Source organism: Trifolium pratense, linkage group LG4, assembly GCF_020283565.1.
Source record: "Trifolium pratense cultivar HEN17-A07 linkage group LG4, ARS_RC_1.1, whole genome shotgun sequence".
NCBI classification, from domain to species: Eukaryota; Viridiplantae; Streptophyta; class Magnoliopsida; order Fabales; family Fabaceae; genus Trifolium; species Trifolium pratense.
In genome coordinates this window covers 5,230,853-5,258,100 of record NC_060062.1, presented here as the reverse complement: position 1 = coordinate 5,258,100, position 27,248 = coordinate 5,230,853, and the positions used below count along the sequence as shown (strand labels likewise).

Here is a 27,248-nt window from a genome sequence, read left to right as displayed (position 1 = left end):
TCTTTCATATCATCATGTGTTCTCTCTCACACACACACATTTGATTTTTCTCGCTAATCACCAGCCACCGATATTGCCTCTCTTTTATGTAACTCTATCTTTCATACATAAACGACTAGCTTGCTTTAACACATAAATGACTCTTCAGTTATAACATTCTTTATAATTTAATGTTGTTCTCACATAAATGACTAGTTTGGTTTAACAAAATAACTTAATGGACTAAATTAAATCAACTTCGGACTAAATTAAATCATTTTAAATTCAAGGAATAAAACCGAACCTAAAAATAAATTAGACAAAAATGTAATAATTATGGCTAGTTAGTGTTATAAAATTTTATTTATTTATTGGTCAAGTTATAAAATTTTATTTAAGTAATGTATAATTTGTTAGGTTGCATTTTAGATGCATTGTTTTTATAATTAATTTTTATGTCATCATTCAACCCTAATATTGTCTTTTGGGATCCCTTGTCGATCTTAAAAGGCTAAAAGAAAAATAATAAAATATATAATAAATTTTAGTAAAAAATGAAGTAGAATGACATTTGATGATCATAAAATTGTACCCGTTAGGTTTTTACTAAGGCTAAGCAATCAATTGAGTTAGGGAGAAAGTATACACAAGACATTGTGTATCTAAAGAGACACTTTTAAAAAAAACTTAGAACTAACTCACTTAGTTAGTTAGTTTAGTGGCGTTTGTTTGGGTCATTGAAGTATGTTTTTTTCAATGTTTTAGGTTAAATTTCTACTGGTGTAAATTTTGATGGACTAGTCCATGTAGAGTAAAATAAAAACTCTGCCTTTAAATGAAACCCACAAGTGGACGGTAGAATTTGTCCCCTTACATTAATCGGTCATAGAATCGAATATCAATTTTTTTTAAAAAAAAAAACTTAGAAGTGAAAAGACATCAAAATAACTGACCTATCAACTATGTTGGCAGTGCACCAACTCAACAATCATCTATAACACTTTAAAAATATATTAAAATACGAAGGATGGAAAAAGAAAGTTAAGAAGAGACACTTAACAATTAATCTTTAACTTATGAATACCTTCTTGAAACTATGTAAGTACTAATTAACCACCTAATTTGAAGTTAATAATTCATGGGGTTTTTACTTATAAAGAGACCAACCAAGTTTTTACTTATTACATACAAATGAGGAAAAATATGGTTGAAATTCTCAAATTCGTTACTGTTGTTTTTGTGATTTTTCTTTTTCTAATTGTTCTTGTAACTAGTGATAGTGATGATGGTAAGTTCTTTTTAACACTCATTTCAAGTTTTCTTCTTCTTCATAATATACAAAATCATTCATCATTTTTAGTAATATCATCTTATTTGACATCACAGATCCTATGTATTGCTCTACTAATGAAGAATGTGACACATATATTTGTACCAAAGGTCGTCAAGTTTCAATGTGCGCTTGGGGTATGTGTACATGTGTCACACCGCAATAGTTGAAAAATAAGTATTTTATTTTATTTTTAAGCGTATAATTTTCTTGTAAGTTGTGATGCTGATAAGTGGAATATGATTTCCTGCAATTATTGCGTCTGATGTAACTGATTTGATTTTAACTGTCCGATCTAAAATTAATAGCTGAAATTGATATAATCCTAAAAACTATATGAAACACCAAAATTGTCCAATCTGCTAAGATTTAATATGCGTGAAACTGTGTGGAATGAACATAGAAATCTAATGTTTCTTTAAAATGGACAAAATTAAGTTTGTGGTCTTTTACATTTCACTCTTATTTTAAAGAGTCCTTCAACTTTTTTTCCTGACCTTAGTATCCGGAATGTATGTTCCCATTGTTGATCCTGTACGTCTTACTTTATTAGTTATGCTTCTCTTTGTCTTATTTTACTTTTGGTCAAAATAATTACTTTTGGTCAAAATAATCTAGTAGCTAAATTTTTTAACTTAGAAATAAGTGTTCCGCTATGCATTAATAATACAATATTATTTATGTTAAAATTGTTAAAATTTTTGGCTTAATGTTAAAATTTTTAGCTTAAAAATTAATAATAATATCTTTTATGTTTTTATTTTATGATTATGTGAATGCTTTTGTTCAAAAATATCAGAAATGTAACCGACATGTAATATACATATTTTTATTTAAGTTTGGTCATGGAGATGATAAATTTCTCGGTTTGGTGATGAAATGATAGATTTGGTAATGAAAAGATGATGAAGGAACCAAAATGAAACAGGATTAAGGGATTAAAAGTTCAATTTAGCCTTCTTTATAATTTTCTATGCTGAAGGAAAGATATGATGAAGGAACCATAGAAATCAAAATAGACGATGTAAACTTTTCTATGCTACGACAAAGAAAATTATCATTACAACAACAAGATTCAAATTACATATATAATAATACATTCCCCTCACACTTCTACATATGATATGAGGGAAGCGCAACTTATTCTAAAAAAAAAGTGCGTTTGGTAAAAAACCAAATTCAAAACAAACAAATTACAACATTATTATTATTTTTAATATAATTCATTTCAACGACGGTTTGTTGGGAAATTGGTCTTGTCTTCATCTTCCTGCCCCATTCCTAAAGTGTTCTTAACAGCTTCAGTAGCACCTTGAGCCATACCCTTAACCTTTTCTCCAGTTTGCTGAAGGAACCCAGCTGAGTTGTCTTTTCCTGATTGGGCTGTTTCTTTGGTTGACTGGCCCCACTCTGACCCTTTGTCTCTAGCTTGATCAGTTGTGTCTTGGGCTTTTTCCCTTGTTGCTTGGGCTGTCTGCCCAGTCTTTTCCTTTGCTGCTTGGGCTGTTTGTTGGGTTTTCTCTTTTGCAGCTTGGGCTGTCTGCCCAGTCTTTTCAGCAGCTGCTTGGGCTGTTTGTTGGACCTTATCCTTTGCAGCTTGGGTCTTCTCACCTATATTGCCCATCATCTGATTGGACTTTTCCTGATCCACCAATCCAACAAATAATGGTTCAATAACTATTACATAAATTGTGCTTAACTAAAAAATAGTTTTCATAAAAAATAAAATAAAATTTGTATAAGTACAAAATTTGAAATGTAGTAAGATAAATGTTATCCTATTGATGAAATGAAATTTATTGTACCTCAGTTCGGCCCATGGTCTCACCAGCTTTGTAGCTTTGGTCGTGGGAAGCCATTTTTCTTCTTCAAAAAAGGAATTAATCGGTTTACTCACTTAGCTATTATGGATATGAAATAGTAGAAACTTTCCTCTTATGGTTTTCTCAATCACTTTTTGTTGTTTGTTGTTGTGAGTTGTGACGTTTGAGTTCCATTCATGGTTCTATTTATAGAATTTTATGAGTTATGTATGATAACCACGTGTTCAACTTCTTGACACGTGCACAACACGTGTTGCCTCAATGCGATGGTTTTAAACTTGAGTGCCATTTATAGCTTTAAGGTGAGTATCAACCTGTCAAATTTTGACAAGTTTCCATTACTTGATTATTATATAATGTTGAGTTGTCCATGGTTTATTTTTTGATAAGTATATATATTCTTGTTTTTATATATGAGGCACAAAAAGACAACAAATTCATGACTCGTAGTTGTTTAAAGTTCTTTTTTAAAAATAAAAACAAATTAAGGTTTAATTAGCTAAGGACATTGGTCAAATTAATTACATAGATCAAAGAAAAGTTTCCGTTGTTCCCTTAACAAGGATTTTATTTGAAATTTTGAATTAACTCATTCGAGTTTTATATCACTTGTGAAATTGTTTGATTAGTTGTTTTTATTTTATTTTCATAAGTTATTAGTTATATTTTATAAAAACAACGTATAATTTATATTATAAAAAGAAGCATAAAAAAAATTATAGTGAAAATCAATAACATCTCAACCAATTTATCGATCTGCCAACTTATGGTGTTGACAAAATTACAACAAGATCGGAAAAGGGGTGAGTGAACACAATGCAAGTGAATGATATATATACATATAGTGTGAAAATTGAGTAGATTCTTATCGATAGTTCAATTCCTATTATAGATAGAAAGACATAAGTTATGGTGCATAAGTCTTGCTTATGCACATCATGCATAAATACTTCAGATTGCTTAGCGCATCCCCCAGTTTGTTTAATGCGCCCCCATATTGCTTAGCGCACCTCCCAGATTGCTTATCGCCCCCCAGTTTACTTAGTGCGCCCCCCAAATTGCTAAGCACGCCCCCACCCCCAACATAAATAACACACAAAACCATTTCACAAGCAGAATGATTTTGGATTACAACCCTCTAAAACCATTCGACAGTAAAAATGGTTTTAGCATTATAAGTACATCTAATGTGAAACCATTCTACAACAAAAAATGGTTTTGGGGGGCGCGCGAGAAATTTTTGGGGGTGCGTGAGAAAAATTGGGGGGCGCGCGAGAAAAATTGGGGTGCGCTAAGTATATGGGGGGGCGCTAAGCAATTTGGGGAGTGCGTTAAGCAATTTTTATTATTTATGCATGATGCATAAGGAAAAAGCTTATGCACCATAACCACTCCCACCACACCCCTATTAAATTACCTTATTTGTCCTTATCAATTTTAATAATATTTCAAATCATCTACTTTTAAATGTAATTTTGCATATTTTTTGCAAAAATAAATTACACATAAAAATAGTTCCAAATCATTACACATAAAATATGAATTAAATCTAATAACATCATACAAGTTATTCTTATAAAAAAAAATAAGAACATCTATCTACACATAAAAATAAGAACATCTATGGCACCTCGCGATGTCATTCTTATTTATTTATTTTTCTATTGGGATCTCTTTCAATAGATCATGCAACATTGTTTGAGTGATAGATAGATATATAGATAGATACCTAGGTAGATATTTTACTTTTGCGGGTAATTAGGTTGATAAAGTGATTCCAAACCACTTATATATAAAATTTAAAGACTGATGAAATAATTGTTCTTCTTCTTTTTTACATAATTGTTTGTTTTTTCTTTTCTTTTTGAACGGCTTACCAAATAATTTCTAAAAAGAGTAGTTGTTCTTTTATTTGTTGATGCAACTTGGACATGTAGCTTGAGTAGACACAAAACATAATGTACTAAAGACTTTCAGCTGAGACAAATTAGGTAACTTGTTATGCAAGATATCAAAGGGGATTAGGGAACTATATTCATGATTAGAACAACACGAAGAACAACATAGCCCTAAAACTTAGGTGGAAGATGAGATTGGGTTAAAAGTGCTCTGGTAATATATTGATGCTTGAAGACATAAAGTTTCACTTGCTATCAGTAGTACTAAAAAGAAAGGAAAAAAAAAGAGAGAAATAAGAAAATAGTATATAAAGGTCTGACGATAATGATAATAGCGTAGATATACAATTACCGTCCCCAATTAATTTTTGTAAGTGTTATTAAGGTCTGTGTAGTGTTTTAACAAGAAAGAAAAAAAAAGAATGAAATAAGGAAATAGAATAAATTAACATGGACGACCATGATGATAATAATAGAATTAAAAAAATGGTCAATATACTCACGGGTTAGACCGTTACTAATTTTGACGGATAAGAGATTCACTTTTTTAGTTGAGTATTAATTTTGTCCATTAAAATTGATGTAAAATTAAACTTGGTCCTACACCGTAGGTAATTTTGACAGATAAAAGATTCACTTTTTTGAGTGAGTATGAATTTTGTCCGTCAAAATTCATGTAAAACTCGGATTGTGACTAATTCACGTCCGATCAAATGGATTGTGACTTAAAAAATAACCAAAAATGTTTTCCTTGTTTTTCAAAGCAAAAATCCATAAAAATGAGAATTAATTTGGAGTGCTTAACCGTTAAGTTAAGTATAAAACCAAATATAAACAATCTGCCCAATGAAAAATATATATTACAAAAAAATGGAAAAGAAAGTGATTGCCAAAAAAAAGTGAAGAAAAAAGTTTAGTTTTTTTTTTTTTTTTGACGTAGATATTAGATATAGTTAGCAGGCAGCAATGAGTAGTAACACATTTAACAAATGACAATATATTTAGTTATGAAAAAGTACGCACACAATGACACATGAAAAATCATTCATACTCATACACTAGTCGTGGTCTTGCATGGAAACGATTCTCAATGTAAATCGAATCACACTCTCTTTATTCTTCTTTACAGTTTGCATCTATTTTCCTTTACCCTTCCCCAAGAGAATGGAGGCCAGATCTTAGTTTGTTTGTGTGTGTGAGAGAGAAATTAAAAAAGAAATTAATAGCAGCCGCATTAGTGCTTCAAAAAAAGAATCCAAAAAGAATATAAAAGATGGTCAAAATTAATACCTCAAAGGCTTGTTATATTCATTTCATAAGCTTTACTACTTATCTTTATTGAAACTCACCATTTTTCCTTTTCTTTTTTTTTCATTTATTTAATTTTCTTGTCTGTTTTTACTTTTAAAGTTGTATTAATAATTTGCTTCCCTATTTTTTACTTGTAGTCACATTTTTATCTTCTTGAGATGGATTATGTAAGTTTTTAGAATAAATCTCCTTAAAACCTATTTCATGTTTCTTAGCGCATAAATTGAGCTACCTACATGAAATACAATCAAAATGCTTCATATGTTAACTTCATATGCTAGATTTCGTGCATGTTTGATGATATCGTTGTGGCTAATGTGCTTACTTTAGTGATCATATGGTATTTTGATGGTATCTAATTCAAATCTATGTTCACTACGTATTTTTTACAAATTTATTTTATTGTCGGAGCTACCGTAAGAGTGAGTTAGATCCAAATAATTTTTTTTTATAGAAATAGTTGTTATTTAGGTTGATGTTAGGAGTTTCACATGCATTATATTAATAGATGAAAATGCTCATGATGATATTTAAATTATGACCACTGCACATACACCAATACTTAATTTTGATTACGAATATATTTAATTATGTATTAGTAAAAATTATAGAAATTTGATATTTTGAAAATACTCGTCGAAACAAATCAAATAAATTTTATATGATAATATTTACATTTATATATTTTTAGAAAAATACGATTAATTAAAAAGGTAGATCATATAATATGAGTGAGGAACATACGCAGGAAATCAAAAGTTTGTAAAAGATAAAATCAGCTGAAACGGTAATGTGTGTCGTATATGTAATATATTTTGAATGGCAACGATGGTGTATGTATATACACATATACATATAAAACATTTGTACTCCAAGGGTAAAAGTGAGTTTATATTAAAATAACATGGGTAAAATTGGAAGAAAAAAAGATAAGTTAGAAGCTATAAACTCAGAAGCTACTTGAAATAGCTTTTAGAAAATAAGTTATAAGTCAGTAAAATAAGCTATAAGCTCTTTCTAAAAAGATATTGTTACCAAACAGACCTTTTAGCTTATAAGTCACAAAACAAAAGCTAAAAACTAGCTTTTTTGGCTTGCACCCTTAGTCTCTCCTTATGGCTTAAGTTCTAATAGTTGGGTCTCTTTATTAGTTTGAGAGATTTTTTTTAGAGGAGAACAAAAAAAAAATATGTACTCTCTCCGGCCTTATTTATAAGCAAAACTCAACAAAAAAAATTTGGATTTAAATATAAGCAAAAATCATTAAAACCAACTTCATTTAATGTTATTTTTTCAAAATTACCCTCATTAATTATTTTACTTTTTAAGATAATTGTAGAGTCTCAATACAAAATTAATATATTATAAGGTCATTTTAGTAATTGTAATAGAATTTTTACATAAAATCAGACAAAAAAACAACTTCTTAATATGTGTGCAAATTAGAATATTTGCTTATAAAAAAGACAGTAGTAGTTTTGTAAGCCTAAAACTCTTGTATTAAACCTTGGTCTCGTCTAGTTATTAATTGTACCAACATAGAAATAAAAGAGTTATGAAGAAGTTCCATTTCTTTACGTACTTAATTTTCCTAAATTGAGTGAGAAAATTAAAATAGAAATGGTAATATGGGATGAAATAAATTTCATCATATTTCGGCTCTTGACAAGGTTAATAAGTTAACTTATACAGAGTAGTTTATAAGATAAAAAACATATATTCTTCTTCAAAAAAAGATAAAAGACCTATTTATACTGTCATCCTATTATTTATTTATGGGTCATGCTAAACAGTGTCCCCGAGACACTTGTTAAGCATACCTAAAAAGGAAATAAAAAATAAAATTTATATTGAAAAGATAACATTTTATACTTTTGAGGCATTGAATGCACGCATTTCGAGACATAATTTCTATTTTAACATGCTTAACTAGTGCCCCGGGGCACTGTGTCCGGGGCACTGTTTAACATTTTCTTTTATTTATTTTCATTAATTCAAATGATGAAATGTGATGTGACTCTACCCATGTCGTTCAATTTTCCTTCATATCTAAACATAGCCTAACATTTACTTACCTTTCATTCCTTCTTTTACAAGAGAATAAAAGAATATTCAAATTTCATGTAAAGCAAAAACAATTTTCCAAACAAAATTGACCGTCAAAATTCCATCGATTCCCAAAGAATAATTGACATGAAAACGACAATGATTTTATTGTGATAACTTGTGGGGTCACTTTATATGATTTTAATTGTACGAATATTCATTACATTGTGACAATTTGCTGACTTGGATTCTCCATTGTCCAATAATATGCTGACAACTTTATTTTCTTATTTCTTTATTTTTTTTCTTCCTAATGCTAATTTTATTTTTGTTTTATACATGGATTTTACTTGTGGGGCTAAAATTCAAATTTGGTTCATATAACCAAATGGTGTGGTCAAAGGGAACCTTTATAGGTTTATGGTTTAATTTTTTATTGATGAGATCTTTGGACATTTTCTGTTGTGTTATTAGGTTACATGCTCTTTTTGTTGGTCTTGGCCAGCTTGCTTGTTACTATAGATCATGATAAAGTGTATGCTAATTTATTGTGTAAGATAGTGTGCCAAAACTTCAAAAATAATGATAATCTTCCTTTTACTTATTAATGTTAAGGGTCTTGTTAACATGTGCCCTTAGGGCACATGTTAAGATATACCAAAATAGAAATTTAACATTTAATGATACAAGAAATTTAATGCTTCAAAAGTCAAAATACACAAATTAGCATTTAATAATTTCTATTTTTGTTTCCTTAACATGTGCCTTAAGGGCACAAGTTAACATTCTCCTAATGTTAATTATATCTATAAAACTTGTGAGATTAACCATGTTACAAAATGAAATTTACATGAAATTTATCAATTTTGACCGTCAAAATTCCTTTTACTTTGGTAGTGTGGGTTTATGTGAACCATCATAAATTTTCTCCAAGAGATTTGAATTCTATATCTCTTGAAATTTATCAAAATTTTCATTTGAGCTCAAGATTTTTATGAATTTTCCGGTCACTTAATTTTGCAATATCACCTTAAGGAGGCCAAAAACATTAAGAAAAAAAAAGTAAAAAAAAATAAATAAAGAAAATATTTTCATGTGAGGTCATTCTTTAATTTTTCAGCTACACATTTTAAGATAAGATACTAAGTAATCCTTAAAATTGTGAAGTAATATTACTAGAAAATAGAGATCAATTATTACTCTTTCCTTACAATGAGATTGTAGATTCTCTATATCTTTTCATTAATATATAAATCTAGAGACACGTGTTCACAAGTTCTAACTCAACCGATAATTATAAATATATGTCAGACACCTTCACTCAAATTTGAATATAAAATTTCGCACTTGTGTGTATGAATTTCTGTCATACTTACCCCATCATTTAAGACAAAACAAAAATCTAAAGACACAGCTGAATTTCTAGTCACCAAAAAATCCTAAATTTACATAGTTAAGTAAATTCGAGCTATAAAAGAAAGATATCAAACATCTCCCGATTAAAACAAGATCTCACACACAAAAACTTGAGATTCGTACTTTTCATTGTTTTTTATCGATGGTTAAAATCGTTGTATGAAATTCATTTTTCATTGGAGACCATGTTAAGTAAAAAATATATTTTAAATTTTGATGTTCATTTTGTACTTGAAAAATATATATAATTGTCTTTAAGCTTCAAATTATAGGACTAGCCCTTCCACTTCCAACTCCCTTTCCCTGTTGTTTCTATCCAATTTTGAAGGAAAAATATTATCCTTATGCACTTTGCATCCAATACCAAACCAATAAAACATAAACAAAATGAAGTTGTAGCCCACACTACCAAAGTAAATGTTCAAAATTCAAAGTAACATCTCTTTGGAATTGAAGCACGAATTTCCTTTATCTCTTTTTCTCTCCTTTAAATTTCATTGATTCCATTTTTCAAGGTTGTCACTTAAACAACACTTAAAAGTACTACAATATTCTCTTTTCCTTCCATTTATTCTCCTTTTTATGTAGTCTCTTCTAGTATATAAACCATGCCTATTATCACATTTTTCCTCATCAATTTCTCATCTTCACCTTCTCTATCTCTAATAGTTCAACTTACTTTGTTATCTTGAGGTTAGTCTAATTTTCTCCTTCATATTTTCATTCACTCTCACCTATTCTTATAAAAAAAAAATCTATTATTATTCTTTGAATGGTCAATTATGTTATCTATTAAAAAAATTATATGTTAATCTTGTCACATAATCTTTAATAATATTATCTACTAGAGTGTTCTATTATGTCAACCTTATAACTTGTTTTGTTCCTATATCTAGCTACAAATCTAGTTAGTACCTAGTACTATCATTCACAAACTCTTGTGCATGTGTAAAATAATGAGCCAATAATTATCTAGGGTAAATATTAACTTTGGTTAAAATAAATTTGTTTTTTTTAAAATAACGACTGAGGTCTTAAATTGAGGTCACATACATGTCGCAATCTACATTGCGCAAAATAGAGGCAAAAAACGGCGAATGTGACCTTAAATACCGTCATAGACACATTTTATGTGACAAACCAGGTCACATATGTGAACAATTTTATTTATAACATGACATGACAAGTTACAATATTTGTTAAATATAATTAGAGACTCGTCAGATATAATTGGTTAGTATTAAAGTCAAAATTAATTCAGATTTTGATTAGTTTAGTTAAAATCACTATATAATAAAGTGTATCCTATACCGATATTTTCTAATGGAATTTGTTGTTGAATGAAACAGTAATTTGCAGAGAAGTACTAAACATGAGTAGGCCAGGAGACTGGAACTGCAGGGCATGCCAACACATGAACTTTCAAAGGCGCGAATCGTGTCAAAGATGCGGAGATTCGAAATACGGAGACAGAATTGATTATGGATCAGTATTTGGAGGAATTAGAGGAGGATCTTCATTTGGTTTAAGTGGTTCAGATGTTCGTTTAGGTGATTGGTATTGTGGTGCTGGTAATTGTGGTGCACATAATTTTGCTAGTCGATTAAGTTGCTTCAAGTGTGGTGCTTTCAAAGATGAATTATCTGGTGGAGGATTTAACAATAGTGATATCTTGCTTTCAAGAGGTTTTGGTGGAAGTACAAGACCTGGATGGAAATCTGGTGACTGGATATGCAACAGGTGATTCTAGTTTAAGTATAAGCTCTTTTGAAAAGAAAAGAAAAAAGTACTTAAATAGTACTAGTATATAAGTTTTTATTTCAAATTATTAAATACTTTTTTTTAAAAAAATATATACTCATAATTAATACTACTAAAAATAGTTTTATTTGAGACATTGTCAGATATTAAATGCGGACTTCTCTTTTAGTAATGATTCGTCACATTAGTTCACCACATTATGAGAGTCTAACCTCTTCTGCTAGACTCAACTCTCATCGAATATAAAGATTGTCTTTTACTTAATAAAAAAAAAAAAGAATTGTCTTTTACTTATAAAGATTGTCTTTTACTATGTGTCTATGTGTATGTTCCAATTGGTGGTGGGGACAAAATCAATGACACAATTTTATTGAAATTATAAAATATAGTGGTTTATAATTCACCGTAATTCTGAGAATTCATCATCAATCCAAATATGTCGTATTATTTTGTCATATTGCTATGTTGCGATCAAATTTTAAGAAATAATATTATGAAGTGGTAAATGGATGAAATTTTTTTTTAAAAAAAAAAAGCAAAAAATTGGTGAAATATTAAACTTTTTATTTTATATCTACCATCTTTTGATTATTGGTTCCTAGTGAGGAGACAAAAACTTTGCTTTTTGTTTGCCTGCTGCCTTTCAAGAATATGACATATGACACAAACCAAAGGCCCAATTGGGGTTGTAGGCATGCATTTCTTATCTTTATTGAATTTCCCTTTTCAACATGAGTCTTAATTTTCAAAATACACCCCCGCACTTTTAATATTATTGAGCTTAGTACGTAAATATTGAGTGTAACTCATGTTCACAAAATTACTTATAAATTCTTTATAAACATTTTTCAAGTTTTATTTCTTTTCGATGTGAGATTTGAAGTTTTTTTAATACTCGTAATGACAAAAACATGATTTTCTTTTTCCTTTGAACAGGTTAGGATGCAATGAGCACAACTTTGCTAGTAGAATGGAATGTTTCAAATGCAGTGCACCAAGAGACACCTACTAGAAATGAGATTATCCAAGCAAAAAAAGACTAAAGATGCTACAAGATTTCTTCATTAGTTATTATGGGATATGTTAAGGCCAGTGATTTTGTAAAAGGTGGTTTGAAATGCCATGTTGAAGAGAGAAACCACATCCTTTAGGATCTTCTTTAGATTCCCCTTAAAAAAATTACAACAATGTTGTTTTTGTGCTTTAAACTATTTTATTATCTTTGCTCTTTGTGTTAGAGAGTTCATTTTATTGTATGGTCATGGTGCATGTTTTTGTTAAATGAAGATTAATTTCTCCTTTAATTTCCTTTCTCATCAAAATGAACTAGTACTTCTTAAATGTATTGAGAAGATTTGATGTCATAATCACATTTATTTTTGTAAGATTATTGATTTGTTAGGTCCCACCTTAAAGCTCCTTTAGGCCTAAAAATATGTTAAGCAAGCCACAAACAAAATTGAACTAGACACTTAAAAAATGTGAAAAACCTTTAAAACTTTAGGTTGACCAAAGGAATATTTGAAATAACTTTGAATCAACATATTTTAGTCGTGTAATTATAAAGTTAAAGGAAAAGCTAACATGTGCCCTTAAGACACTTGTTAGTATACTATAAATAGTAATTTTGTATTGAAAGTTGTGCATTTCATCTCTTTAGAAGTCAATAATTGATTTGTTCAAGAGATAAATACTATTTAAAGTATTCTTAACATGTGCCCTGTTAACATGACCCGTTAAGTTAAGCATATTTTAAAGAGTCATCTTACTAGAGTTTTAGGTCAGAGTATTCATTTTTGAGATAGAATCATTAACCTCTTCTAATCTATCTAATCTAAATCCATTTATTTATAAAAGCTAGAACATAGATTGTTACTCCACTCGTTCCTTTTATGATGTCTTTTAGGAGTTTTTACATAATTTTTTTATATTACTCTTAATAATTTATTATCTCGTTTAATCTATTTCAATCTTCAGTAAATAACTATGAATATTATTAACAAAACAATAATTGATGTTGTATTGAACTTTGAAAATGACAAGTAAATATAAACATTTTTTTTTTCTACAAATAAGACAATTATGTTAAAGGTGGGGATCAAACTCTTGATAGGTGAGGATAAAGAAAAAATGTTCTATAGTATTAGTGTGCTGTTAACTTTTAAAATATTTCTTTTCCACAAATGTGAAGATAATTAAACTTAACATAATCATAATAGTCAGAGTGCTAAGTTTGCATTAATTTTAGGTAGAACTCTTAGTATGTTGTAATTCCTCTCATCATAAGACAATATGGAGTATATTTTTATCCATATATTACAAACTAGAGATCAGATACATCAGTTATTTAATAAATCTAAAAATAATTTTTTTAATAGAGACAAGAGGAAGTATTATATAATTTCTATACTTAATTTGAATGTGATTAAAATAAATTGTATTTTGTAGAACATGATACTAAAGTTGCGTTCTCACAAGTTAGCAGATTTCTTGAACAATTAGAAATTATATTTATTGAAAATAATTAAAAGTTTCGATATTGACATGATTGATGCATTCTTACAATCTATAAATATAGCTTTATAAAAAAACAAACTTCATTTAAGTCTTCTTTTCTTTACTTCACGTACTGTCTTAGTTATCATAGTATTTGATACACAAATCACATTGGATTCCTTTTACTGAATGAAAAGTATACCTTTAAATTTAATTTCACCCCCAAAAAAAAAAGTATACCTTTAAAAAGAAGTGCATTGTGGATTCAAAAGATGAACTCAAGAATCCATAACAAAATGTGTTTTTTTAGGTAGGACTCTTGTCTTCCTTTCAGGCAGGCTTTATTTTAGTGAAGGGTCTCCAGTTCTTTTAAGGCAAGCTTTATATTTATTTTTATATTTTATCAAAGCAAGCTTTATATTGAAGTGTCTCCAAGTCTAGATTATATATACATACATGACCCTTTTTCTATTACTATTATTTCGTTATTGATTGTCATTGTAACTAAAAATTGTGTTTATATATCATTTTTGTTGTAACTATTATCATTATTTGTTAAAAAGCTTCATATTGGACCCAATGTGTCCTACTAGTGATAAAATGCTGATTATAAAATATTATCCCAAACCTCATTAACGTATGAGGTTGAATATCTCTCACTGTTCTTTCTAATAAGAGACGTTTTCATTGACTAAACAAGATTTCCCCTTTGTTTTTTGGTTCGTCATGTTAGAACCCAGTTCATATTATTTTCTTTGAAGTCGTTTGTTTCTATTATTTGAAGGAAATATATTGTCTCTAGTATGAGGAGACTCGTGGTTTAGCGGAAAAACAAATGAGATCAACCATTTCCATATATCAATGACATTGGAGAAGTTAACTCGTGCAAGAAGAACCATAACACTTAATTTTGAATCTAAGCATTATCCGCATCATTAGATAAGCTATTAAGAATTGGTTTGATCGAATGATTAAAAATAAATAATAGACTAAGATGGATATTTACAAATTACAATTTACTATATTTAAGTCCTCTGATGATGATGATTCTCATTCTTCTATAACGAAAACTATGGCTGGTGGAAGTGTTGCTAATACAATTCGTGGTCTTAGTAGTGGTTTTGGAATTTCCAGTGGAATTATTGGGGCTTGTGGTGATGATGAACAGGGTCAATCATTTGTTAATAATATGTCCTCTAATGGTGTTGATCTTTCTAGACTCCGTAAATAGAAAGGACACACTGCACAGGTTGTTGTTATACTCACTCCCTTACTTTTTATTCTGCGCCGCAAGTCATGACCGCATTTATCATATAAGTGTTAATGTATAAATTATTTCCATAACAAAGCAATAAAATATAGTAAATTGTTTATTTTCATATATCGATGCACATATGTTGTGTTCTTCGGCATTTTGTTTTCTTACTAAATATTGAATATCATAGTGTGCGCAAGAGCCTTAGCTCAAATGGTTTGCATCAAGCCTATTTCGAGACGGCTTGAAACAAACCTATGAAGTGGATCCGAACAGCGCACAACTTTTGGGTAAAATGCATTTTGCAGTTTTTTCTAGAGTCATTCTGTAACTGATTCAAGCATGCACTTCTATGTTCCTAGAAGCATTTAGTGTATGTTTGGTTCAGCGTTTCAGCACTCCAAACGTGAGTTTTCTTTATCAAACGCGATTTTGTCACTTTTTGTGATGTTTGGGCAATACAAAAAAGCAAATCCTGAAACGTGCTTATACCATCAAAACGTGAGTTTACTTGAAGCCACAAAACGTAGCTTCTGCGTCAACTAGAAGCAATTTGGAAATTTGGGTTTTTATTGACAAATATATTTTACCTAACTACCCATGTCTCAACTCATCTCAAGCTCCAATTTTTCCTCAAACTTCAATTTCTTTAATTTTCTAGAACACTTTCTTTCTCTTTTTTTTTATGCAAGCTTCAATTTTCTCTGGAACACTTTCTTTTTAGATTTGCAAATTTGGTGAAAAAGAAACTAAGGGAGGAAGAATGGTGAACACCCATGGAAGCTTCAACTGAAACAACAATAAGAATAAAAATGAGAAATTATAACTTTTGACAACCTAAAAACTGAATTGAAGAGAAGAAAAGATGATGCCATCCATGGAATTAAACATCTTGAGAGAGTCGAACATTGCAGAAAATTGAGAGATGGATGTTTGCAAAAGAAATTTATAGCTGATGGTCTAGAGTGTTCTCATCTTCTCCCCATCAAGTGTTTGTTGTGTTGTCTTGTGTGTGTGTGGCGGCTTCATTCTCACTAGGGTGAAGAAGATTATAATGGATGGGCTCTTTAATATCCACCGGCTCATTTATGGTCTTTTCTGTTAATAATTTTGTTTAATATTTTATGAAAATACACAAATTAAACTCATTTATACATCTAAAATAGACCCATTTTTTAGTTAATAAATATAAATACAGTACCTTTAAAACAATCTAAATACAGTAAAACAACAAAAGAAAAAAAATAGAGAGAGAAAAGAGTTTATTAAATTACCGTCCAAAGAATTGTTTATTAAATTTAAATATTTTATTTTATTATAATAAATAGCACCATTTTTTAATATAATTATTATCACATTTTATTGAATATATTTTAATAATCTTTTAATTATTTATTAAATTTAAATAATTATCTATAATATAAATGAAATATATTGTTTTAAAATACAAGTAAAACCCATTTAGGTAATTACACATTCAAAAGCAATTTTAATTCAAACTACCCAAACAACATCAAATATTGAGAATCATTTTTACATTAATGTATCCAAACACAAATCAATTATATTTAACTCACTTCTGACCAAACTCAATTCTGTCAAACTCAATTCTACCAAAATCAATTATTTTTAACGCATAACCAAACACATACTTAGACATCTAAAATATTAATCCATCTGCATTTTTATTTGTTTATTTGAGAAAACATATGGAAATCAGGCTTGTAAAGAAGTATAAATAAAATATACCAACACAACTTGTATCTAAAGTTTCAAATATTCTAATTAATAGAAGCCTTAAACATTTTATATTCCTAAAATAGTTCATAGTGCTAATCCCAAATTAAGTTACAATACTCATACTCATTTTTACCAAAGCTGCATGAAGAGAGAATCTGAACTGAATCCGTGAACGCAGGCAAACAATTCTAGTCAACCTCCCGAAACATTTACTGCTGTATGCCAACATGACTTTCCCTGGAAGGTAAAAATTTAACATCCCAATGGATGTCCACGCATGAGATGTTAGAATCATAAAGAAACCATAGAACTAATGTATGTTTGCATCTAATTGAATAGCAAATATAAATGAACAGCAAAGCCCACAAGTTTAAGAAATATCAAGAACATACATATTAGTTAGCACAATAACTTAAACTTACGAAAATGATGATTGGAACAGAACATAACCTTGTTGAATGTTGTCAACAAATCAAACAACAAAAGCTTAGGAGAATGACAAAGGTATCTTTATAATCTATTATCAACAATTTTATAGATGTACCATCATAATTGCAGAACGATAAGAAGTCTGTTAAAGTTGCATACTCATTTGATTACAAACTACTTTTCATCGGTCAATTGAAGTCTAATTTATATAAGTTATATATGAATATATTGCCAGAGAAAATACATGCTTCAAATGGGCAGGTCCACTAATAAATATACGCTGCTAGTCTGAACTACCAAGCCCAAAGGCCATTGATTTAAGCAACACATTTTGCAAATCCCAATTCACTTTGTGAATCTAAAATGGTTTCCATAATAGTATTCTGCAATTCAGTGCTTAATTTCAGGGTGTAGCCAAATGCACAAGTCTATGTCCACAACCACAATCAAATATGAAATGAAAAAAAGGGACTGTTTAGGTAAACAGGTTAATCAAACGCTTATCCTAGTACTTATACGAGAAGCCCAAATTCTTAGTTCATAACCTAATCCAAAAGCAACCAATGTTGGTAAAGTTAGCTTACTCTTTTGTATTCAGAGTTTCATTCTTAAGTTAGGATGACTTGTAATGGACGAGAAGAATTCGAACATAACCTTGAAGTTTTCAAGAGACACTCCGGACTTTTATGGATTCTCCTAACTGACAACTCTGGATACACTATCAAGATTTCAATTCATGCAATCCTATGTTCTCGCATTGCAGGGTCAGAAGAATAAGCCAAATTTGTATAACCTGCTATAAGCTAGATAATTTCTAGACTAAGAGTTCGTTCATTTCAACTTAATCACATGAAAAAATCCTTTTAGTTTTTAGGAAAATAAAAGCACTTTATAATAATTCAAGATCTATTGGGCTATAATAAACCATATTAAAATCTGAGTTGGGCATAACTCAACCTTGCAAAATCGACGTGTAAGGTTTCACCTACCACCACTTATAAACACAGGCCATATCTCATCTAATATGGGACTTCTCAACACTAACAGTAACCAAACAAAATATAACTTCTACCTATGTAGTATCCCTGAACAATATTTTTAGATAACTTTGAAATACTTTTTTCAAAAGCTAACCAAACAGAACCTTCGTCTATGAAGTTTAAAATATATATTATTATGTAGGGAAATGCCTGGCCAGGACTTTAGCTAGTTTACTGATGCCTTTGTTCTGTGTGTTTCCTAACAGTATTCTAATTCTCCGTACATCTTTAGAGAGATGTTACGGGCACCAATTCTTCTCTATGTCAACTATGCAAAGTGTAATATCTTTCAAATTAAGTTGACTTCTACTGCTAGAAATATGCAAGCTTTACAATAGCTGGGTATGCAGTCTGTCACATTTACTATCCATATTTTCATAGCAACAGCGATTCTATAAGTCTTGACGTGACACATGTAAATTGTAAAGTAATAAGGAAAAAGGCTCTGAAGATTCAAAAGGCATAAAGCCACAACACATGCAGGTCTTCCACAGGAAAACAGTTCCAAGTTTCAAGCGATTTTCAAGATGATAATACTACCAGTACCATCACCACTAATTCTTTCCCAAGGTAACCCATTTGAGTATTCAGGTACCCAAAACCTCATTTTATTACCATTCTACATATGCTTAAAGTTACAAATAGTTCATGTAACTTAACTATAATGGTAAAATAACAAAGTTTTCATTTACATTTTAGAAGAAATCCGCCTAGAGAAAAAGCGAAGAGTAATTAGAGTAGAAGTTAACTCACTGAAAAGTGAAAAGCTTGAAGCCTTCAACACCACGTGCTTTTTATAAGGTGCGGGTTCACAACTAGTTTTTATTTATTGAGCATATAAAGGCTTTTGATTTGCGTTGGTTGATCACATGTTCACAAATAGTTTTATTTAAATGGTTTGTCACTAAATATGCTTTCTAATAGAACATTGTAACTTTGTTAGACCTAGGTAGCCAGCCTCATTTAATTATATCATTTTAGTAGTGGAACTATAGTATAAAGATTGGAAGAATGATGGAGCACTTCTAAAGTGGGTTTTGAAGAAGTAAACATAGTTATGAAATAAAAATAAAAATGTTCGGTCGTTATAAATCAAAATTTATCTTGCTCTCGAAAGCAAGTTTGACCAAGAATAATAAAATGAACTTGACAATTTTACACTAAGTTTCACTACAAACCTGCTTTCAAGAAAAACATCTAACTATTAATTAGTCCACCTCAAACTAAATTTTAGCCAAAACTAGTTTATCACATCAAGTTCATTCAAAACCAATTTCCAAACGCTCAAACAAACACACATATCTAATATGATTTCAAAGGGTGCAAACCAATTTTACACATGAATTCATTATTCTAACATGTTGCTCCACTCTGATATGAAGTGAAAAAGTAATACGTTCTCGTTGAATGGGAATGTAAAACTGATTCCTAGAGTGCAATGCCCCTTAATCTCATCTAATATTGCCTAATGCCTCAAGTTTGTTTTTCACAATCAACAGCATAGAAAAAGCTCACAATGAGTACCATAAAAGACCAGTATAGGAATCTTACTTTGATTCATAATGATTCATAACTAACTTTGATTCAATAATGGCCCTGTTTGTTTCAGATTTTTTAGCAAAAAAATCTATTTTTTTTTATTTTACTTGTGTTTGTTTCAGATTTTTTTCAAAAATCATTTTAGTAAAAAAATCATTTTTTTCTTCAAAATGAAAAGCTATTTTCAATAGCTTTCTTCAAAATCTATTTTTTTGTAAATCATTTTCTAAAAAAATACTGATTTTTATGATTGTAAACAAACGGAAAATAGAGGCCCAATAACTTATTCTCCATCTTTTCATGTATTCATAAATATTAATCTTCATAAGATTTTCATTTTTCACATATGTTCCCTGATTTTCCTACACCATTGTATTAAACAATTACGAAACAAATGCAACAAAGAAAGAACAAAAAAAAAAAAAACACAATACCTCATCGAGTAGGAATCATGCCAGTTTTCCTAGCATAAGCAAAGATCCCACCAGCCTCAATCACCGGACCGGCATCTCCAATTGGCTTCAACTGATACTCCTTTCCAGTAGTATGATTAATCAAACGATTCTCCGCGAGCTCAACTGTCACCACATCTCCTGTGCGACACTCCTCGCATAACCTGGTCTCCGACTCCAAAGGATACACCTCACCAGTAGCCACCGAGTTCCGGAAAAAGATCCGCGCATAAGATTCCGCCACAACAGCAGCAGCACCGGAAGCACCTAAAGCCACCGGAGCATGCTCACGGGAAGATCCACAGCCAAAATTAGCACCGCCGATGATGATAGAGTATTTCGTTTTGGTCTCACCGGATTCAACAAATCGTACGGTGTACGAATCGGGGAGTCCGATTAGGGCAAATGAACCAAGCTTCTGGTACTCGTCAGGCTTAGAAGGGACGAGAGTGAGATGTTCGGCGGGGATGATCTGATCGGTGTCGATGTTGTCGCCGACGACGTAGCAGAGACCATGGAAGGATGAGGCGGTGGTGGTTTCGGTTGAAGGAGTAGGAGGCGCGTGTGCGCGTGTGATTTGTGGAGAGGAAGTAATGGTTTTGCAGAACTTGGATTGAAATGAGGGAAATGAAACGAAGTTAAACGACGTCGTGGAAGAAGGAGAGAATGAGAGTTTGTTAGAGGAAACGAAAGTGAGGTTTTGTGGAACGGTTGCAGTTGAAGAGAAAAACGCCATCGTTTTGAGTTCACAAGAAGCAGACACTCACTGGTTTTGCTTCTCTCGCAATGATCGTGTTTATGCGGCGCTTGTGTTTTCGTTAATTTTCATTTATATAGTTGCACTTAAACGACGGCGTTTAACGGGTTAGTTTTGTAGCAGCCATTGCACTATTTCAAGCTTTCGTGTCCATTCTTTCTTGTTATTTGTTTATTATTATTATTTTTTTAATGGGAGTTATTTCATATTTGTTTATTTTTATTTGTTAAATAGACGAAATGATTTCACAAAAAAAAAAAACAAATAAAATAGAGCTATTAATTAATCTAATAATAATATTGACATTGTCGAATAAAGACATCGATTAACAACTCAAAACAAATTTTGGGATATACTATCATAGGTAAAAAACTAACTATGAAATATATTTTTTCAAAGATTTATTACTTTTAGGTTGTGAAAAAATGTTAAACTATTGGCTTAAATGCAGTTTTGGCCTCTCAAGTTTCACAATTGCTTGATTTTGGCCCCCCACATTTCAATTGCTTGATTTTAACCCTCTAAGTTTCACAATTGCTTGATTTTAGCCTTTCAAGTTTCAATTGCTCGATTTTGGCCCCCCAAGTTTACCCCCTTTTGCATTTGCTAGCCCCCCGTTAACTTTTTTGACTATAAATTGCTTATGCGACATTTTAAAAAAATTAAAAATATGTTTTAATTAAAAAATAATAATATTTGCTTTTATAAAAATGTATTAAAAATTGTTTTTTTAATAAAAAGTTTAATAATTATTTTTTATTTAAAAAAAAGTTTACAAAGTTTTTAAAAAATAATTCATAAAATGTTTTTTTTTTACTTTTTTATATAACAAAATTATTTTACAAACTACATATAATAAAAAAAATTATAATTTAGTTTTTAAAAAACAATTTGTAATTTATTTTTTTATTTTTAAATACTTATTTAATTTTAAAATGCCACATAACCAATTTTTAATCAAAAAATTCAACGGGAGGCTAGCAAATGCAAAAGGGGGTAAACTTGGGGGGCCAAAATCGAGCAATTGAAACTTGGAGGGCTAAAATCAAGCAATTGTGAAACTTAGGGGGTTAAAATCAAGCAATTAAAATGTGGGGGACCAAAATCAAAGCAATTGTGAAACTTAGGGGGTCAAAACTGCATTTAAGCCTAAACTAATTTACCTTTTGAATTAGAAAAATGGTTTTCAATTCATAAATTAATAAAAATATTATATTTTCTAAAATTTAATAGATTAATGGGAATTGATCTTTTGGATGGTCGAGTCTAATTGAACCTTTGTTAAATATAAGTCTTGTATTCGTGCTGATAGATCATTTCATGTAATTTTGATCAAGTGGTTGAACTTAGTGATTAGCGAACTACTTTTGAGGAAGAATCTTTCGATTTGAAAAAAATCGAATTTGATTCATTAGTGGAACAATTTTTTATTAGATTTTATTTACCTCAAAATCAACTCAAGACTATTAAGACTCTTTTCTAAAAAAAAGTCGGAACCTCGTTAAAACAAAAAAAACTTGTTAATTCTCCTGTGCACATACACAACATTACATTTTACATTTGGATTTCATCATAATCTCCATTTTTGAATGATTTAATTTCCTCTGATGATTCACTAAAAGCCAACATCGAAAATTTGGGCAATTTGTTTTGGAAAAATGTAAAGAAAATAATTAATTTCAAAGGGGATAGGGGGATGGAGAATCAAAGGCAAAGGGTGGTAGGTGATGAATGTGGCAATTTTCCATCTAGGTGACTTTGGAGGTCAGTGGTTTCCCTGTATTTGGGTTTTTTGGGGGTAAGGAGAAAATCCAATGCAGAGGATTCATCTTAAATCTAGTATCATTCAAGGGTGAAGAAAACATTGTGTACTATATGCACAACTTAGCTGACTTGTGGTTGTGGCATAGCAAAATTTACCCTAACAAAATTTCTTCTCTTAACTGTTACCACATTCAACAAAGAATCCAACTAAGTGTGTATTTCAGTACTTTGTACAAATCCGCAGTGGAAATCATCGGTAATCACAAAGATTTAATATAAGTAATTTTCTCAAAAAACGATAGTAATAATTTGCTTTAGAATGTAAAATGAATATTTTTAACCGTTGATTAACAAATCAAAAATCAACGTTGTAACTATATCTAACAACTCGTGAGTTTTTCGAAATAACATCTCTAGATTTAATATATGCAATGAAAGAATTGAAATTGTACAATGAGCAGTATAATGCAAATTTCTAGAGAATTCTGCAAATCCTCTATTCAGAATAATCACACTGACTGATAAAGAAGATCAGGTGACTATATATGGTTATGCTTGCATTGTTACCAACATAATTTTGCAAGTGTCAAGACACAGATCTGTCGCATTTCATGACTCAGAATTTACAATATTCTGTTATGAACCACAATGCAAAACATTCCCTATGTCTACAACTCATTCCTTGAATTTGTCTTGTTTGGTTTCTAGTAATTGCCTTCCATTTGGTTAGATTTAACAAATCAGTGAAAGAACTAAAAGTGCACACTAGGCTGCATTATAAACTTCCTAAGAATTATGTCCTGTTAAATCAGGTTCTATATATTGTCTAACCAACACATCCTCATTCACACATAATCCATAAAAATTGCTGCATATTCTCCGATGGCTACCCTAAGATTAAGAAGTCGTATTCCTGTGTTTACAAAATTGATTTTAACAGTAAGCAGAAGAATTCCTACCTACCAAACTACCTGTCATGTCAGATTCAAGCATCATAAATCACAACGCATGTATCCCAGTCTCGACTTTCCATTCATTTAGAAATGTTTTGCCTTCCGAATATGCTTTAGATTAAAGGTCCTAATTATCTTTCTGACATCCCTTGTAATGGAAAAGAATGCTGATACTAGAGCAATAAAAATGGTTGGATAGATTTGGATACCCTTTGCATAACTAAAACCAGATTTTCCCATGATGAGTTCTCTAATGAGACCCCACATCAAAAGAAGTATTCCAAAAAGTCCCATTCTGCCCGGTTTTATCAGACCCAAGATTGCTCCTCCGACAGACAAATAGCTCCCTGCAAGAACCTGCAGGAAGAACCCAACTTGAAAAATGAGTGCCAAAGCTAAACCCTTCAGAGAGTTCAATTTCATTCATCAATACAACTTAAGGCAACGTTGAATATCGCAGATTACAGAAAATAGTTGTTCAAATTTCGCTATACAACAGTGCTATAGCTGCTATTGGACAAAAAGTTGTACTAGCGTAATGCAGAAGAATATCAATTTGTTCAAACTGCGTTACACTATAAAGCTATAGCACTGCTATAACCGCGCTATTAAACAACACTTGTTTGAGGCAATGTTTTTCTTTTCAGTCAATACCAAAAAAATAATCAACCTCTAGCCGTTGGAGTTCTGATGCAACAGAGATTGTCCTTGTATTGAAATCGTGCAACAGGTTTCGGTAACTTGGGATGGTTTTCTGCTTGAAAATAGCTCTTGCAAGTGCTCCTGGGTAGATAAGAGCTTTCACTATGAAAAGAGGAACCACTTCACTTGCAATTAATTGAGAAGATGTCAATTCTAATGGCGTCGTGCAGATTCCCTTTCTGCATGGAACACTGAGAAAGAAAGAAATAAAGCCTTTGTTACTTGCAGCACTACAATACGAAAAGCATTGTTTTGATTCTATTGAAATATTTATAACTGAAACATGATTTGAAAATTCAAAGTACTACTAACTCAGAACTACATTTCAAGCTTTTGGTGTTGGTTATTGCAAGAATTAAAAACACAGACACCATTAGTATATGACCCTGAGCCAGTTACACTGCAATTATGAACCCAATTAATGTCATAATTTTCTATATTCTAGATTCCACTATGATTGTATATTTTTTGTGTTGTTTTGATGTTTGCTCAAACAAAGCGAATTATAAATACTCTCCTTATAAATACTATATCAATCACAACACGGACACTCCTCAGATTAGGCGTGTCCCGGTATCGGACACGAGTTGGTGTCAGGCACCGACACGACACCAACACTTATGATTACACTGAATTATGTCATTTTCTGAGACTATTATCGGTGTCGTCGTGTCAACGTCTGTGTCGTATCCGGTGTCTGTGCTTCATAGTAATCACTTATATTAAGAAAACATGCGATGAACCAAGTGATTGAGCTTAAGTGGTTAATGAATTTCACATAAAAAAGAATCGTTCGAACCTGAGTTCAAATCATGTGTGAAACAATTTTTTATGAGACTTTACTTATATCTAAGCTGAACTCCGGATCACAGGGGTTCATTCCCTTGGAATCAGAGGGTTAACGAACAAAAAAAATGTGTCGAATTTATATACTGATGTTGCATAGGACTAGCTCCTTAAGCTGAACCTAATTACACCAATTTGTAACAAATGGATTTTACACCTCTATAAAATACACTTAATCCACAGAAATTGAAAGCCATTATTAAGATTGATGATTAACCCTAATTTGCAGAATATAAAATTGAAAATGTATAATCTGATTTCAATGAAGAAAGCTACAATAATCATGTTATAGAATTAAAAATAAAAATAAAAATAAAAACGGAGGCAATAGGTTAATAAAAGGAATAATAATTGTACCATAATAAAATGAAAGATACATTTATACTTTTCAGATATAGTGAAGTGTTAAAAGAGAAAAGGTTTAAAGGGGAAATGAGGATGACGATGATACCTGAAAATGGGGACTTGAAAAATGATGATAAAGAAATAAGTGGAAAAAGCAATGGTGGAAATGAGTTTAGCCAATCGTGTAGAAGAACCCATTGAATTGAATCAATTCAACCTAATCTTTTCTTTTTCAATATTAAATAACTAGTAAATAAAATGGATGTGGCGAAGGTATCAAACAAGTTTTCACGACTTCAATTTTTCAGTAAATGTAAAATCCCTAAAATCCCTTTCAAAATCCCTATGAAGGTTTCTCCTATTTAATTTTATTGTATTTTTTGAATATTTTATTTTAATGATTAACATTTTTTTTACTACTGTTTATTACAAAAAATGGTGAATAATAATCCAGGAATTGTCACTATGACTATGACTGAGCAACATGTATTGGGGGAAGGGATCCTCTCCCATGAAAATTTGGCCATTCAATTCTTTTTCTTCGGTTAGTTCAATCAATAAAATAATTGAAAGGCAAAGATTAACACTAAATTCTCTCTAGTGAAATTGTCACATGAGACAATCCATGTGCAACATAATATGTGGTACCAGTTTGGCATTATTGGACCACACCAAACTCTAGTGTAATGAAGCCAAATATATTTTCTCTATTATTTGGCAGAGTTGTCAAAATGGGATTGCTCGAATGGGTCAGTTTATCAAGTTCAATTTTTTTTTGGACTTGAATCTTAAAAAATTTAGTCCGAATTGTTATCGGATTTTATAGTTCGGTCTGATAAAGTTCGTATAAGACTGTGCTTTGGCCATACCTTTTCAAGCTCGTTTTTCATCTGAACTTTTTAGCCCGACATGATGTAGCCCGAAGTTCGCTCAGGCCGGTCCATTTTGATTGCTATAATATTTGGTTTCATGTTTGGAGCCTCAAAAATTAATTCTAAAGATGTAAAATTAATTTTGACATATTCTATTGCTATTGTACAAGACAAAAAAATTTCAAATATTATGTTTTGTATTATTCTATTCGGTATTTATTTTTCACGTATCAAATGAAATTTCATGACCACCTATTCAAGAAAAATGAAATTTCATGACCATACGTATGAAGTTGAACTACTACTATTAACTACAAAAGCGACAAATACATACAAGTTGGTGAGTGACGTGACAAAGCTCCGCATCACATGTAGGTCACACATTCCAATGCAATAATTGGCCTCTAATATAAGTAATAATTGTACTAGGACAGCCTATTCCATAAAATATCTCAACAATAAATTAGTCTAAGTGATAAAAATGACTTTTAACC

At 30.6% G+C, this 27,248-nt stretch overlaps 4 protein-coding genes across 5 annotated transcripts; 1 reads left to right on the top strand and 3 right to left on the bottom strand.

The window, feature by feature from the left end:
• Positions 1–1,074: 1,074 nt before the first annotated feature.
• On the top strand, positions 1,075–12,863 carry LOC123921568 (zinc finger Ran-binding domain-containing protein 2). 2 transcript variants are annotated; one of them, XM_045974161.1, is made up of 4 exons: positions 1,075–1,267; positions 1,366–1,446; positions 11,153–11,543; positions 12,501–12,863. In XM_045974161.1, the coding sequence occupies exons 1-4, from the start codon at positions 1,171–1,173 to the stop codon at positions 12,574–12,576; spliced, it is 645 nt and encodes a 214-aa protein (XP_045830117.1). In that variant the 5' UTR covers positions 1,075–1,170; the 3' UTR covers positions 12,577–12,863. The 2 variants fall into 2 exon arrangements, with proteins under 2 accessions (XP_045830117.1, XP_045830118.1); XM_045974162.1 differs by lacking the exons at positions 1,075–1,267; positions 1,366–1,446 and adding an exon at positions 10,379–10,496.
• Positions 2,347–3,274, bottom strand: LOC123921569 (late embryogenesis abundant protein 2-like). Its single transcript, XM_045974163.1, has 2 exons — positions 3,115–3,274; positions 2,347–2,951 (listed from the first exon to the last, which is right to left on the bottom strand). The coding sequence occupies exons 1-2, from the start codon at positions 3,166–3,168 to the stop codon at positions 2,538–2,540; spliced, it is 468 nt and encodes a 155-aa protein (XP_045830119.1). The 5' UTR covers positions 3,169–3,274; the 3' UTR covers positions 2,347–2,537.
• Positions 12,864–17,025: 4,162 nt separating the features above from the next.
• LOC123921567 (3-isopropylmalate dehydratase small subunit 1-like) lies at positions 17,026–21,362 on the bottom strand. Its single transcript, XM_045974160.1, has 2 exons — positions 20,498–21,362; positions 17,026–17,292 (listed from the first exon to the last, which is right to left on the bottom strand). The coding sequence occupies exon 1, from the start codon at positions 21,249–21,251 to the stop codon at positions 20,499–20,501; it is 753 nt and encodes a 250-aa protein (XP_045830116.1). The 5' UTR covers positions 21,252–21,362; the 3' UTR covers positions 17,026–17,292; position 20,498.
• A 2,249-nt stretch (positions 21,363–23,611) lies between these two features.
• On the bottom strand, positions 23,612–26,149 carry LOC123921566. Its single transcript, XM_045974159.1, has 3 exons — positions 25,989–26,149; positions 24,660–24,882; positions 23,612–24,346 (listed from the first exon to the last, which is right to left on the bottom strand). The coding sequence occupies exons 1-3, from the start codon at positions 26,078–26,080 to the stop codon at positions 24,074–24,076; spliced, it is 588 nt and encodes a 195-aa protein (XP_045830115.1). The 5' UTR covers positions 26,081–26,149; the 3' UTR covers positions 23,612–24,073.
• Between the last annotated feature and the right edge of the window lie 1,099 nt (positions 26,150–27,248).

Excerpts from the sequence above, each read along its gene's own strand:
- LOC123921568 (XM_045974161.1), top strand. The coding sequence starts at position 1,171 with ATGAGGAAAAATATGGTTGAAATTCTCAAATTCGTTACTGTTGTTTTT. Across the intron at positions 1,268-1,365 it reads AACTAGTGATAGTGATGATG|ATCCTATGTATTGCTCTACT; the intron begins GTAAGTTCTTTT and ends TTGACATCACAG. Across the intron at positions 11,544-12,500 it reads GGTGACTGGATATGCAACAG|GTTAGGATGCAATGAGCACA; the intron begins GTGATTCTAGTT and ends TCCTTTGAACAG.
- LOC123921569 (XM_045974163.1), bottom strand. The coding sequence starts at position 3,168 with ATGGCTTCCCACGACCAAAGCTACAAAGCTGGTGAGACCATGGGCCGA. Across the intron at positions 2,952-3,114 it reads AGACCATGGGCCGAACTGAG|GAAAAGTCCAATCAGATGAT; the intron begins GTACAATAAATT and ends TTGGTGGATCAG.
- LOC123921567 (XM_045974160.1), bottom strand. The coding sequence starts at position 21,251 with ATGGCGTTTTTCTCTTCAACTGCAACCGTTCCACAAAACCTCACTTTC.
- LOC123921566 (XM_045974159.1), bottom strand. The coding sequence starts at position 26,080 with ATGGGTTCTTCTACACGATTGGCTAAACTCATTTCCACCATTGCTTTT. Across the intron at positions 24,883-25,988 it reads TTTCAAGTCCCCATTTTCAG|TGTTCCATGCAGAAAGGGAA; the intron begins GTATCATCGTCA and ends TTTCTTTCTCAG. Across the intron at positions 24,347-24,659 it reads CAGAACTCCAACGGCTAGAG|GTTCTTGCAGGGAGCTATTT; the intron begins GTTGATTATTTT and ends TTCTTCCTGCAG.